The sequence below is a fragment of the Tachypleus tridentatus genome, chromosome 3 (genome assembly GCF_004210375.1).
Source record: "Tachypleus tridentatus isolate NWPU-2018 chromosome 3, ASM421037v1, whole genome shotgun sequence".
NCBI classification, from domain to species: Eukaryota; Metazoa; Arthropoda; class Merostomata; order Xiphosura; family Limulidae; genus Tachypleus; species Tachypleus tridentatus.
The window spans coordinates 13,778,147-13,793,515 of NC_134827.1; the positions used below are offsets into that span (position 1 = coordinate 13,778,147).

Here is a 15,369-nt window from a genome sequence, read left to right on the forward strand (position 1 = left end):
TAATGTGCCGAAATATACTGTTCAAAGCATAATTGCCAAGTTTAAAATATCAGGATCAACTGCTAACCTCCTTCGTTCCGGACGCCCCACCAAAATTTCGGAGAGAACCAAGAGGAAGGTTCTCAGAGAAGCTAGTAGGAACCCTCGTTTAACATGTAATGACATACAGAAACTGGTAAGGGAAACTGGGGTTGAAATAGGCACCTCTACAGTTACGAACATGTTACGCTCTTCTGGGCTGAAAGCATGCCGTCCTCGTAAAACACCATATTTAAAGCCTGTTCATTTAGAAGCACGATTGAGGTATGCAAGAAAGCATGTAGATAAACCCTTTACCTATTGGAAGAGTATTCTTTGGTCAGACGAGACTAAAATCGAGCTTTTCAGCCACAATGATGTTCGCAATATTTTCCGTAAGAAGGGGGAACGAAATCTTCCAAAGAACACCGTCCCTACAGTTAAATACGGAGATGGATCGATCATGCTATGGGGTTTTTTTTTTTTTAGCTCTTCTGGTGTAGGCAGCCTTCACCGCGTCAACGGAATCATGAAAAAAGAAGAGTACGTTGGTATATTAGGCACTTATATCAAGAATGATGCTCGGAACTTGCGGCTTGTGCGTCGTTGGATCTTCCAGCACGACAATGCCCTAATGGACATCGAAATATGTGCACTCCTGGTTGCAGAGGAACCATATAAGCGTTCTGGAGTGGCCATCGCAGTCACCCGATCTCAACCCAATTGAAAACGTTTGGCATGAGTTGAAGACCAGGGTTCATCAGCGTCATCCGAAAAACTTGCAAGAGTTGGAGTCTTCTGTGAAGAAGAATGGAAGAAAATACCAGTTGAGCACTGTCAAATGAGAAGGCATTGCGCCAAGTAATTCACCTGAAAGGCTACACAACTGACCATTAAAGTAGGCGCACGAACACTTTCTGCCCCTCCTATGATTGTTATTTGTTTATAAACAGTTTATTTATCGTTCAATTTACATAAAAATTTATGTAGATGCGTGCTCTATAATATTTGTAATATACCATACTTACATTATCCTAATCGTGATACTTGTTAAGTTATGAAGAAAAAACTACTCATGACGCAGGAGTACGAACACTTTCTGTCGTAACTGTAAAAATACATTCTTGCAAGTGTGAAATACTGACGATTTTGCGAATTATTTTACTTACCACAGAGCAACTTAAGTAAGAGAATTTACTGAAATAAACAAATCGGGTATACTTCAACAATTCTGTGTGATAAGATTATGTTAGCGAGCACTTGGACTTTGCTTTTGATAAAGACGCAATTTTAACGCATTATAATTATTAATAAAGCTAATAAAAACAAAAGCCAGTTGTAATTTTGTTTGTGTAACACGCAGGAGTCATTTTTGAGTTTTCACCATTCTTGTTAATGTTTTAGTGTACTAGAAAATTTGTTTGTTTTATTTTTCTCAATGTGTGATTATTTTTTTCTTATAATGAAGGGTAAAGCTTAAAGAAGGGTGGTTTCCACTGTTTTTTTGGTTGTACAACACCTTAACCTGTTATTTTTTGACGGGTTAGGCAAGGCTAACATAGTACAAAACTCATACTACACATAAGGGAATTTATATTGTCATCACGTATACAGTTCCAACGACAGCTGGAGCTGACAAAAAACATAACAGTAAATTGCGAGAGGAAATATGTTGATACAGTTCCAATTTTGTCTCTATGATGTTGTTCAGATATCTGAAACCAATTCAACAAAAATGAAGCTGGCAAAATATATAAATCTACATTCTCACACATAACACACAGAGAAACACAGAAATACACTCACTCCCACACAGATATACCCCTTTTTAACAGAAGTCAAAGAACTAAATATGCCATTCCTTTCTAACCGCTCTTACTTAAAACCATGTTTGATTCAATTAACTGTTGGTTCTACACTTCCAGTTAACTACTTTGGTTTTGTAATATCCTTAATGACGTCCACATTCCATTAGAAGAACACTTGTTCTCCCTCATCCAACAGGAACCCATGTGCAAGTTTTAAATATTCAGGCCCGGCATGGCCAAGTGTGTAAAGGCATTCGACTCGCAATCTGAGGGTTGCGGGTTCGAATTCCGGTCGCACCAAACATGCTCACCCTTTCAGCCGTGAGGGCGTTATAATCTGACTATCAATCCCACTATTCGTTGGTAAAAGAGTAGTCCCAGAGTTGGCGGTGGGTGGTGATGACTAGCTGCCTTCCCTTTAGTCTTACACTGCTAAATTAGGGACGGCTAGCGCAAATAGCCCTCGAGTAGCTTTGCGCAAAATTCAAAATAACTAAATATTCAAGTAAAACGTGGATAAATTAATACTAAAATATGTATTCACTTGAACTTTTTTCTGTTTAAAATATTTTCTCAACTCAAACCAAAGTACGTGTAGAGCCAGTTCTAGTAGTTGATCCGTCATTTTCTGGCCACTAAAGGAAACCTCAAAATGATGACATTGAAGAAAAGGAAGCCTTAGGAGAAAGTACAGATGTCAGCTTGCAAGTTAGGGGAAAAAAAGTTCGACCTCGTTTTGTAAAGTAGTAACTACTTCTAAAAATCATTCTTCGTGAAATTCTTCTCGACATCTATTCAGTATCTTAAAAAACAGCTTTGAAATAAAACACTTGTAAGGTCTTAACTAACTGAGCTATAAACTCATGCGTTCTAAATAGTTATGTAAAACGTGAACGAACTGAGTACCAATGTATTATTACTCCAAGGCTCAGCCAAATGTTTTCAAACTTGATACATAATTTTAGATACGCTGTATGCCAGTATAAACGAGAAAATTAGATTATTCATAAAAAAATAAATAAATGGAAGTAGGCGTGTGTTCACAATCAGTAGTACACGAAAAAGTTCATGTTGTACACCATGGGCTTTACACCCTGATTTAAACAACATTCAGTGGTACACGAAAATAAAGGAGAGAGATTTGTTCGTTCTTGAATAATATTTTCAAAACATCTTTTAACCTTTTGAAATTAGTACATCAGGTTATTAATCCGTATTGTGTATACAACATTATTACATAGTTTATAAAAGAATGGTTAAATTAGGTTTCTAGTCGCAAAAAAACACCAGCGAAAGAAACCGTGATGTACGGTAACAAATTACAGAGATAACAAACGTCAACAGAACTAAACAATGAGGTCCGATGCACAGCGCTTTTATAAATTATCCCTACTTATGTTATAATAAAATGCAGTCAAACAGAACGTTTTTCTTGATCACTATAATATAACAGTAACTGATAAGCATGTATGACTTAACTCGTATGACAAACCGTAACTTATTTTGTGCATTGAGAAATTTATTCAGATAAGGTCAAGAGAAACAACACAAAGAATGTGACAAAAAATGAACAGAAAAGCAACTATTCAGGATTTTAAACGTATTTTAATAGATTCAAACAGAACTTCTACAAATTAGTTCAATAAGCAAGATGTTCATTTAAGAACTCATGTCCTTGTCTTGAGGACACATTACAGGTTGAAAACAGTATAAGCAATCTTTTCAATACTTTTCCACACTTCTATTCATAAAATAAATTTCTAAAATTTTTAAAACTAACATTTTAAGCGCACACGTTAAGTTTCATGGAAATTGATTATTTTTTGTTTTATTTATTTATTTACGTAGTTGTACGGCTTTATCAGGCTAAATGACATAATGCTAAAACAGAATCTTGACTTAAGGAGCAATGTCGAATACCACGAGTTTAAAAAGCTAAAATATTATCGGCCTCTTAAGGCAAAGAGGACAGTTATAGACTAGCATAATGGCTATTTATTCAAAATTAGAAATCCTGGCCAATGTCGTAAAAGAAAGAAAAAAAATAATATGAAGCAACTCAAACAATAGACCCGATATATTGATTGATTGATTTAGTGTTTTATGGCACAAAGCAGCGAGGCTATCTGCGCCAGACATTCGGTAAAAATGTAAAAAAAAAAAATAAATAAATAAATAAATGTAGTAATAGACATAAATGGAACTGAAGGTAAAACAAAAAAGTATAAAACCAATGTTGACACCTAGTCTACAATGTTAAGATAAAAGGTAGAGTATAAGAAGTTGTAAGGTATTTACTCTAGCAAAAAAGGTAATGATCATAACCCGCCAGGAAGATTAACAGGTAAGTTCAAGAACCACCGTCAATCACCTGAAGTTGGCCTTTCCAGTCCTGGTTCTGGGTTATGTGTCATAGCAGCTATTATCAAAATGTAAAAGAAAGTAAAAGTTTTAAAAGACACTCCGCAAAATCGTAATAATGAGTAGCCAAATGTCCAGTAAAAGGATAAAGTCAAGTAAATGGAGTAAAATTTGTAGAAGTAATTGAAGATAGAAGCAAAACGGCAATTAAGACAGAAAATGGCGTAAAAACCAATGTTGACATCCAGTCAACAAGGTTGTAAAGAACTACCTGTAGCAGAATGGTAATGATCGTAACCCGCCAGGAAGACTAACAGGTAAGTATAAAAACCACCGTCAGTCACCTGAAGTTGGTCTTTCCAGTCCTGGTTCCGGGTTATGAGTCAATATGGCCAGTACTAAAAAGTTAATTAGTAAAAGTGTGAAATGATATGCAGTAAAAGTATAATAACAACTCGCCAGGATGACTAACGAGTAGTTCAAACGGATAGTTCAAACAGGAGCGTTAGTCACCTGAAGTTGGCCTTTCCAGTCCTGGTGTCGAGTTATTTAATGTTCTGGCCATTGTCCAATGTCAAATTGAAGGAGAAAGATTAAAACTGTAAAAAAGGAACCACAATTAAAAGGTGTAATGAATAAACATGCAACACTTAAATGAGATTAAAAGGTTAATGGCCATTAAAAAATTAAAAACATTATCAAGGTGGACAGAGTCACCATCACCAATAACTCTGTCCAATGTTACAGATTGACCCTGGGAAAAATATGTTTAAAATATTGCCGTCGTTGAGAATTGTAACGATGGCAAGAAAGTAAAATGTGGCTGATAGTGATTTGAGTGTTACACAAATTACACATTGGTGCATCAGTTCCAGATAAAAGAAAATGATGAGTTAAAAACTGTGACCAATGCGTAGCCTAGTGAGAACAACTTCCTCCTTCCGAACTTTACGGAAGCTAGATGGCCAAAGTCCAATTTTGGGTTTGATTTGAAAAGTTTGTTGTCACGTTGCTCACTCCAAGTGGACTGCCAGCTGGCACGGAGCCGACCCTTGAAGATAACACCATAGTCCATGTACGGAATAGGCATAGGAGTGATGGTGCTGAAGCAGACATATTTAGCTGCCATGTCTGCAAGCTCGTTCCCGCGAATACCAACATGGCCTGGTATCCAGAAAACTGGATTGAAGTAGCTGCTAATGAGAAACGGGCCAGTCGGTTACGAATATCAGCGAGAATAGGATGTGAGCCAACGTGTAGCGATTCCAAGGCAAGTATAGAACTAAGCGAATCAGTATAAATAGTGCAGTTGGAGTACTGCTCAGCTGCAATATGATCCAGGGCAAGAGATATGGCATACAGTTCAGCAGTGAACACAGAAGCTGTAGAAGGGATTCTGCGTGCAACTACTGATCCATAGCAAACCATAGCAGAGCCCACTGAATTACCTGATTTGGAACCATCTGTATAAATAGGAACTGAATGATTGTTTGAAAGATATTCATTGAATAAAAGACGGTACTTCCAATCTGGAGTATCTGCCTTTTTAGGTGACTGAAAGAAAGGTCACATTTGGGGCTGTAATAAGCCATGGTGGGATGGGCCGACCTGTGGAACATGCAATGTTATCCAAGGACAGACCCAATTCATCCAATTGCTTCCGGATGCGAAGGCCAAACGGAGCAATGACAGATCGTCTGTTCTGAAAAAGTACTGCCCACCGAGGAAGGAAAACACATTTCCAGGTGGGATGCTTTGGTAAGGAATGAAGTTTCGAAGTATATTGTAAAGATAGTTGCAAACGGCGAAGGTGTAGAGAAGGTTCATGAGATTCAATGTATATACTTTGAACTGGAGAGGTACGGAAAGCCCCAGTGCAGAGTCGAAGTCCTTGGTGATGAACGGGGTCCAGCATCTTTAAGGCTGAGGGTCTGGCAGAGCCATAGACCATTGATCCATAATCGAGTTTCGATCTAATAAGAGCACGATATACCTTTAACATTGAACAGCGATCTGCCCCAACTGGTAGAAGAGAGAACACGGAGGATGTTCAGTGCTCTTGTGCATTTGACCCGAAGCTGCTTTAAGTGTGGTATAAAGGTCAGTTTACGATCAAAGATAAGCCCCAAGAACTTGGTCTCCGGGACAACTGGCAGCAAAACTCCACCGATATGAAGTTCAGGATCAGGGTGAATACCCGTCGACGGCAAAAGTGCATGCACACAGTTTTGAGAGAGAGAAATTAAAGCCGTTCGCCATAGTCCACTTCCGTACACAATTGAGGGCGGTTTGTAGTTGCCGCTCAATATATCTCATGTTTGACGACTGACATGAGATGTGAAAGTCATCGACATACAGCCCATTCGCAACAGTGAGAGGGAGTTGTTCAGTGATGGCATTTATCTTTATACTGAAGAGTGTAACACTCAATACACATCCTTGAGGGATTCCAAGTTCCTGTACAAAAGAACGGGAAAGTGTCGAACCCACACGAACCTGGAATCTCCTGTCCATTAAAAAATTTTTAATAAACATGGGTAGATGGCCACGTAACCCATATGTATGGAGGTCTCGCAAAACGCCATACCTCCATGTTGTGTCGTAAGCCTTCTCTATGTCAAAGAATATTGATACAAGATGTTGGCGGTTGAGAAAGGCTTCTCTGATAGATGTTTCAAGACGAATTAGGTGGTCTGTGGTGGAGTGCTGTCGACGGAACCCACACTGGGTGGGCGAGAGGAGGTTGTTTGATTCAAGGAACCAAACAAGACGAGCATTAACCATCCTTTCTAATGTCTTACAGAGACAGCTTGTCAAAGCAACTGGACGGTAGTTTGAAGGAATCTTGGGATCTTTCCCTGGCTTAGAGAAAGGTAAAATAATAGCCTGGCGCCAAGCATCAGGAAAACATTCTTCTGCCAGATCCGGTTGAAAACAATCAGAAGGACATTAAGAGAAGCAGGAGATAAATGGTGCAGCATGTCATAATGAATATCATCAGGTCCAACAGACGTACTGGCAGACCGATGAAGGGCCATTTTTAGTTCCACCAGGGTAAAAGGACGATTATAGTCAAAGAAACAGTTAGTTCGAAAGGAAAGAGGTGATCGCTCCGCCCGAGTCTTGATGGCCAGGAAGGTGGAGGAACAAGCAGAAGTGCTAGATACCCGGCAAAAGCTTTCACCTAGAGTGTTAGCGATGTTCCGAACATCAGTCACCTCCTGACCATCAGAGAGTAAGATCGAGAGGGGGATAGAATTGTAGTGTCCATTAACCTTTCGAATCCTGTCCCATATGATCTTGGAACTGGTGGTAGAAGATATACTGGTTGTGAACTTAATCCAAGATTCCTTCTGGCTGTGACGTCTTACCCACCTAGCATGTGCACGGGCTCGTTGGAAAGCAACCCGGTTTGAAAGTGTGGGATATCTACGAAAAGTATCCCAGGCCCGCTTTTGAGCCTTCCGTGCTAAGTGGCAAGCAGGATTCCACCACGGACGAGGATATCGTGGAAAACGTGTCGAGGTTTTAGGAATACACTGAGCAGCTGCATGTGTAATACAGTCAGTTACCGCTGCTACACAGTAGTCTATTGATGGCTGATTTACGATGGCAGGATCAAGTTCTGCGAGAGCAGTGAAAGTGGACCAGTCTGCCTGATCCAGCTTCCACCGGGGCACGCGGGTAGGGTGGCATCGACCACGGTCAGTCTCTCTTATAAGGATTGGAAAATGATCACTGCCTAGTGGATTACTGTCAACCCTCCATGAAAAATGGGAAAATAATGAAGGGGAGCAAACTGAGAGATCAATAGCGGTAAAGGACTGACTAGGTGCATGAAAGTAAGTGGAAGAACCAGTATTGAAAAGAGAAAGATTGTGATCAGAGAGCATCCGCTCTACAGATCGGCCCCTCCCATCAATAATAGCACTTCCCCAGAGGGGATGATGTCCATTAAAATCCCCTAGGATTAGAAACGGAGATGGCAATTGTTCAACGAGAGCATCCAGATCTGATTGATCATAAGTCTTTCCAGGGGACAGGTACAGAGAACAAACAGTGATGGTATGACCCAAGGAAATACGGATGGCTACAGCCTCCAAGGGTGTGTTGAGTGACAAAGACAGGGTGGGCACGTGTTGATCAACCAACAGTGCCACCCCTCCATGTACTCGACCATCACACAACCTGTCATTTCTGTACAGAGAAAACTGCCGAATGGAGACAGTATCAGCAGTTTTGAGAAATGTTTCTTGTAAAGAAAGACAAACAGGATGGTAGGAAGCAATCAGCGTTTTGATATCATCCAGATTAGAACGTAAACCTCGACAGTTCCATTGTATCAAGGTGGCCATTTTTAAGAACGGGTAGGTGAAGTGGCTGGAGAACCCTTCGGTTTACGACCACGTCTTTTTTCTTTACTGTCTTTAGTTGGAGGAGGTCTATCAACCTCCATGGATCCTGCTCTGTGTCGGGTGGGCAGGTTTTTGTTATTGGAAGGGAATCTAGTGACTGAGGACGCGAACGAATAATTGTGTTGTCTCTTGTGGTGGGAGAAAAAGATGTATCAGAAGAAATGCCTGTATTTGAAACTGAAGGACGTGGATCTTGAGGTGTGTTGGAAGGTATGGGAGGGACAGAGATAGGTGTGGTAGTTGATTCATCAACCTTTTTAACCACGGAGGTCAAAAGGCTTTTCATTTGTTTTGAAAACGATTCTTTTGGAGGCACAGAGAGATCTGTCTGCACTCCCACTGTAGTTGTGGAATGAAGTGCAGCAGCATATGTCCGAGATGGAGTTGTGGACAGCAATTTCCGAGCCTCAGGATAACTAATGTTATGTGTCGTTTTCAAACGCTGCACCTCTTTTTCGAGAATGAAAGTATGAGGGGTGAGAACCATTGCAGTTTACGCAATGTGGGTTCATGTCACAGTCATAGGCATCGTGGTCCTTGCCTCCACAACGAGCACATGTCAGGGAACCACGACAAGATGTCTTTGAGTGGCCGAATCTCTGACATTGGAAACATCGAAGAGGGTTTGGTATGTATGGCCGAACCCTGCAAATGAGATAACCTGCCTTGATAGTGGCAGGTGCACGTGGTGAAGTAAATGTTAAAACGAGGGTATTTGTTGGCAGTGTAATTCCATCTTTGCGAGTGGAGATGCGCCTCACTGCAGAAACTCCTTGAGTGGAGAGACCAGCGAGAATCTCTGACTCGGGAACGTTCTTCAAATCCTTTCAACAATAACTCCTCGTGAAGAATTCAAGGCAGCATGGGGTGTAACCTCAATAGGTATATCCCCAATTGCCTTTGATTTCAACAGGAGTTCACTGTGTTGGGATGTGGATGTTTCAACTAATATGTCACCAGATCGAAGTTTCTTTACTGATTTTGGAGAGCCAGCAAGTCCCTCTAGTCCCTTTTGAATAAAAAAAGGGGACATTTGCCCTAAAGGTTTTCCGAAAGAGAATGTAATATAAGAAAATGAGGTACATGTGTTACTGATGTTGAAGATTGCTGTTCTGAGTATTCAAGACGTGGTCGCTTACCCATTGACTGTTTTTTTACAATTTTATTTAAATTTTTTGAGGATCCATAGGAAAAGGAAAAAATTTCGGTACCCACTGACCCCACCCACCATGGAGCCCTACAAGGGGACGCACTACAAAGTCACGCAAGGACAATGCAGCAACGCCAGGGTTTCGTGAGCACTATACCCAAACACCAGCATCAGGCACAATGTCCACAACACCCGTTGAGAACTTCCAACACTGGTACTTGGTTGACTCTAGCCCAAGTGGACCAGCCGATTGACCCAAGGGGGGCCACCCAAAGGCCGCCCGTCTACAGGAATTCGAGGCCAAAGTGGTGTGTTAGGGTTGGACCCCTCAACCACCAGGATCTTCTCCTCCCCTTCACGGGTCGCCACGCACGGCAAACACGTGGGTGGATGTTTAGATCCCAGAGAAGGTAACCAGATAGAACAGAACCTTCCCTGGGAGGTCCCCTCACCACGTACAGGAAGACCCGATATAACTAACGTACAGAAGTTAATTCACAATTAGTTTAATACATCACCAATGGATAATGACCTTGCATATCGCAATAATTATTAAACAAGGCCGCAGACAACTAAATTAAGTAGCACCCAAATATTCTGACAATTTGATAAAATGTCTTTATATTTTACGTTGTACGTTGCAAAGAGAAAGTGAAAAAGTTGTGTTTAACCTTATGAAACTCTTAACATTATTTTAGCTTTAAGTACTTGTGGAAGATTTTGAATAATATTGAAATACTTTGGTTTATTTTGAATTTCGCGCAAAGCTACACGAGCTACGCTAGCTGTCCCTAATTTAGCAGTGTAAGACTAGAGGGAAAGCAGCTGGTCATCACTACCCACCACTTGGGTTACTCTTTTACCAACGTAAAATTGGGATTGACCGTCACATTATAACGCCCCCACGGCTTAAAGGGCAAGCATGTTTGGTAAAAACATGTTCATTGTGGTAAGCGAAATAATTTAACCTAATTAAGTTTTTTTCCCTGTTTGTAAAAACTCTATGTAATAAACAAAATGAACATTAGTTTCAAAATTTACATTGCTAAAGTAGGGAAAATCTGTTATTAAAACAAAAACACATTTTACGAAGTTTAAAATTCGTAGTCATTTGCAACTCATTTTTCACTTACTGTTACTACTTCACATTTCACGATAAATAATTAATAAAAAACTTGAACCTTTTACACAAGAAGGAAATATTACTTTCTACCAGTGAATTATTTCCAATCCCTTCTTTTGTAAAATTGTGTCCCGAAAACCCCACGCTTTGTTATTTTGTTTTATTTTTCTGATTACTTAAACAACCTTTCTTCAGTGAAAACTCAATAAAATATGGATACCAGTAATTTCTAAATGTCCTATGTTTCTTATATATATTAAATTTTATCCTATATGGAAATTTTCTTATACTAAACAAATACGAATTAGATATCCCAATTGATCATATAACTCACAACTGTTTTATGATTTGTACCGTTCCTATTTCAGAAATAAAAAAACACATTGTTTTTAATATAAAGATAACCGATGGTTTAAACGCTTACAATTAGATACATACCATCCTTTTTGTAGTACACTATTTCTACCTGTAGCTCTTCACAGGCAGCTAAGGCTTCCTTAATAGTGGCGACCGCGTGAGGACTGGTAAGAGGACCGTGCAGGAACTCGCACATGCAGGAGCGCTGCATGATTTCCGCCCTTGTGAAACCCATAAGGTTGGTAAAGCCATCGTTACAGTAGATGATGGGGTAATCCTCGACCTGAGCGTTACATACGATGAAACTCCTATCTACAAAAAAAAATGATTAATTTAAATTTAGAAATACCACAACCAAAAAAAAAAATTATGTTCAATAACTTAAATGATATCGTGCGTTGTATCTTAATTATTATGGTTTTACACTAGCTGAAAACAATTAATACACAGATGTTTACAATAACGTTTAAAACCACGATAACGGAATAATACCAAATTTAAATGGACACAAGTTTCGACGTTTCACATATACGTTTCGGTTCTATATATGAGGCCTGCGAAAAGTCGAAACTAGAGTCCATTTAAATTGGGCATTGCTCCGTTAATGCGGATTAACCTATTTGTATAAACAAATTCTAACATGAAATCAAGGTAAGAGGTCGTCACCCGAAAAACACTTAAGGAAATATTCCTTTTATTCTTCGTAAACAATTTATTGAAATTATGATGTTGATAAATTTAAACTGGAAAAATTAAAACATGTTGTATTAAACAGTAATTATCCACACTATTGTATCCGCCAGAATAATTGATTTTTCAAATCATCTTGTCGATAAATGGTTGAAAACCTTTTATCGGTAACTATAAAATCACATCACTGTGCGTAAATATCCAAAAATAAAATTGAAATAAATATTTTCTAACAGTATTTTACCTTCTACCACACAAGCTAGCCCGACATCTAGATGTGGATGAACAAAAAACTAGTTATTCCGGAAAGGTTTGAGTTGTTTTCACCAGACAACGTCTCGGTCACTGGACAACACCTGTGACTGGACCTGTGATCTGACCCGATAACACGAATGCCAGTATAGAGAAGTTAACTTTTAAAGTAAAATATAGCGACGAAACATGTTTAAAAAGGTAGTAGATGTAGTTTAGTTATGAATGTGGTGATTTAAAGTGTAGTGATTAAAGCTAAACTGCGAGTTCAGGCCGGATGAGAAGAAGTTATTGGAAGATATCCCAGTTGATTTTATATATCAGCTAAATCAGAGATTCGTCAGTTGATTACTGAATCGATCACATTAAAAACGGGCGAAATAGTATAAATGGAGTCATATACAAGAAGCCATTAATTTCAGTACATTGCGAAACTAAATACACAGCAAAACCCAAAGACAATGTTGGAGTCGAAGCAGATGCACGATACGTTACAAGATAGTGTTCTTAACGATTATCAAATTAAAAATGCCATTTCTACAATCAAAAGTAAATACAAGAAGGATGGTATAATGTACATTACGGTACCGCCATGGTATAATAAAAATAGATTTCACTATATTTTCATTAATAAATATTTGTTGTCGTTTTCCTTTAAGAAGTTGTGCCGAGTTTCATTCATTGAGAATCTATCAAAATAACCTAAATCACCGATTTGCGGAATGAACCTATTGATGCTAAGATTGCCAACAAATATTATAGATGCTCAATATGTGAGATAACAGATATGAACTATACAGATTCTGATAATCTAAAAAAATAAATTAAATCAAAAGGTAAAAATACTTGGTTTGTTACTTTTCATATTTATAAAAGGTTTCAGTTGTAACTCCATTAAATGAATAAAAATTTTACCTTGTACTGTACGTAATAATGACGAGTCAAACTGAAATATTAAACAGAAAATAAACCCGTACGGTTAACATGTCTGAAATAAAGTACAGTCTTACTCCTTCTTTAACATCTTTTCATTGTGCAATAAATACGGTGCTTTTAATCTCCTTAACTTTTACACGTAAATTTGTTTGAGGTTTGTAGCATGTAAAAATTTTTGAAACTGTACTCAGAAAACGTTTCTATTTAAAATAAAGTATTTTTAAATGGGCAGTAGAGGGCTTTATATAAGTTAAATTTTAATATTGTCATTTAACTCTTTACACTTAACTCTCTGTACATGATTTTTAGCACCTTTATTGCTAAATATATATTGTTTCATTTTATAAAACTACACCATAGCTACCCAATGGACTATCTGTGCTGTCCCCACCATGGGTTTAAAAACACCCTTTTTTGGGAAGAGGGCGTTATAAGCCTTCACACTTACCGTTGAGCTAATGGGGCAAGTAAAATTAATGCAAAGATATGAAGTAGAATTTGTGTCTTTAAAAGTTCTCGATTATTTAATATTTTCTAAATGTATATATAATAATAAAATCGCTTCTGTTTATAACTAATTACTGACTTTGTTTATAATTATAAATAAAGCAATCGACATTCATTTCAATGCTTATCATAATCATGACCAGCCTTCCCCAGTTTTCTTCTTAACGCTCCAAGTATCTATTATATATGTTCAGGATCTGGCCACTTTATTGCGAACCATATTTTAAGGGATTAGGGCTATGTTGACTGAATAACAATCACTGTACAAAATTACAGGATACACAATATGCTATAAAGTATATTTAGCTCCCTCCCATTCAATCTTTAATATTGTATGCAATTAATGGAGTAAGATAGGCATAGGACAGCAATGGCAAATGTATCTTTCAAAATTAACTTAAAGATGTTCAACTGGATTGAATTCGAGGATTATGGTAGCCATGGGAGGTTCTGGAAGTCACCATCATATTCTTCAAACCATATTTGTATAACTTGATCGTGATGAATGAAAGAATTGTCATATTAAAAGTATCCGTCTCCATCAGAATACATGTGAAGCATCGCTAGATGTACTTGGTCAGAAATAATGCTAAGATGAAATATGTCATTAATTCTTCTAAAAGGACCAATACGCCCAGGGTATGCCATGAAAACATGCTCCAAGCCATAATTCCATTATAAAAGACCTAAAATCTGAGACCATACAAAATACAAGTTATTGCGATTTTTCCTAAATTTGTCTTTTCACATTTGTGCAAAGAGAAAAGAGTACATCATTTGATTTCATCAACTTTCTTCAGTGTTTATCTATGCCCTTTCATAAATGAAAGAGTCATTTTCTTGTTCGTAACTGAATCCAGTGGTTTGTAAAATGTTTTCCTAGTACCATAGTTCATTTGTTGAAATGTCTTTACAATGTACGGCTGGAGATAAGTATGTATTTCACTACACTAAATACTTATCAGTAGGTATATATTTTCTATGACGTTGGACAATGGCAGCCTGTCTAGCTGCCTTTCTTCTCTTTTTGTCGTTATGTCTTTACGGTCACAATTCCCTCTCGCAACAAACATTTTATTCAACTTTTTTTAATCTTGCTAAACTCGAATGGCCAATGTTTTAGAACAGCATGACAAAGAAACTGTTCTGGTCATCGTGACACGTTCTATATGTGCACACACCATCATACCTCTTCTGAATCCTGCAATATATTCGTCTTTCCCAAAATCTACTATACCAACAATAACTGTACTTGTGTCGTTTACAGTGCTGCAGGAGTCACCTGACACAATGTGATAAACCTGACTTGCAACTGCAGCTCAAGTCAGACATAAGTCTATCAGTTCCTGATAAAGTGGCCAGGCTCTGTATACAACCACTTACAGAACTGTTAACGAACAAGCATTTTGTAGTAAAATATACCATTCATAAATTTTGGCATGGCAAAATAGAAATTCTATCTTACCAATTACTAAACGTTTGCACTGAAATCATACGAATATCACTACCTATTCACCGTTCTCTGGAGGAAACGAAATAATAAAAATGTATAATCGTCTGTAATATATACTCTATGTATTTTATTGACCTGAAAGTCCCCGTGTGTGTGTATATTAATCATTCTTTAATTTTCACACACTACATAAATGCCATTTACACAATTACTTAATTTGCTCAACAACTGACATCAGAACTTCCTGTTAATAAAACTAGAAGTTACACAGATAGTACGTCTCCCATCAAATAATCCAA

At 38.1% G+C, this 15,369-nt stretch overlaps 1 protein-coding gene across 1 annotated transcript in view; it reads right to left on the reverse strand.

Annotated features, from left to right (window-relative positions):
* Positions 1-15,369, reverse strand: part of LOC143247917 (voltage-gated inwardly rectifying potassium channel KCNH6-like) — a 238,310-nt gene that overhangs the window by 158,735 nt on the left and 64,206 nt on the right. Inside the window, exon 2 of the mRNA XM_076496465.1 lies at positions 11,314-11,544. Within this exon, the coding sequence (XP_076352580.1) occupies positions 11,314-11,544 (231 nt within the window). The remainder of the gene's footprint in view (positions 1-11,313; positions 11,545-15,369) is intronic.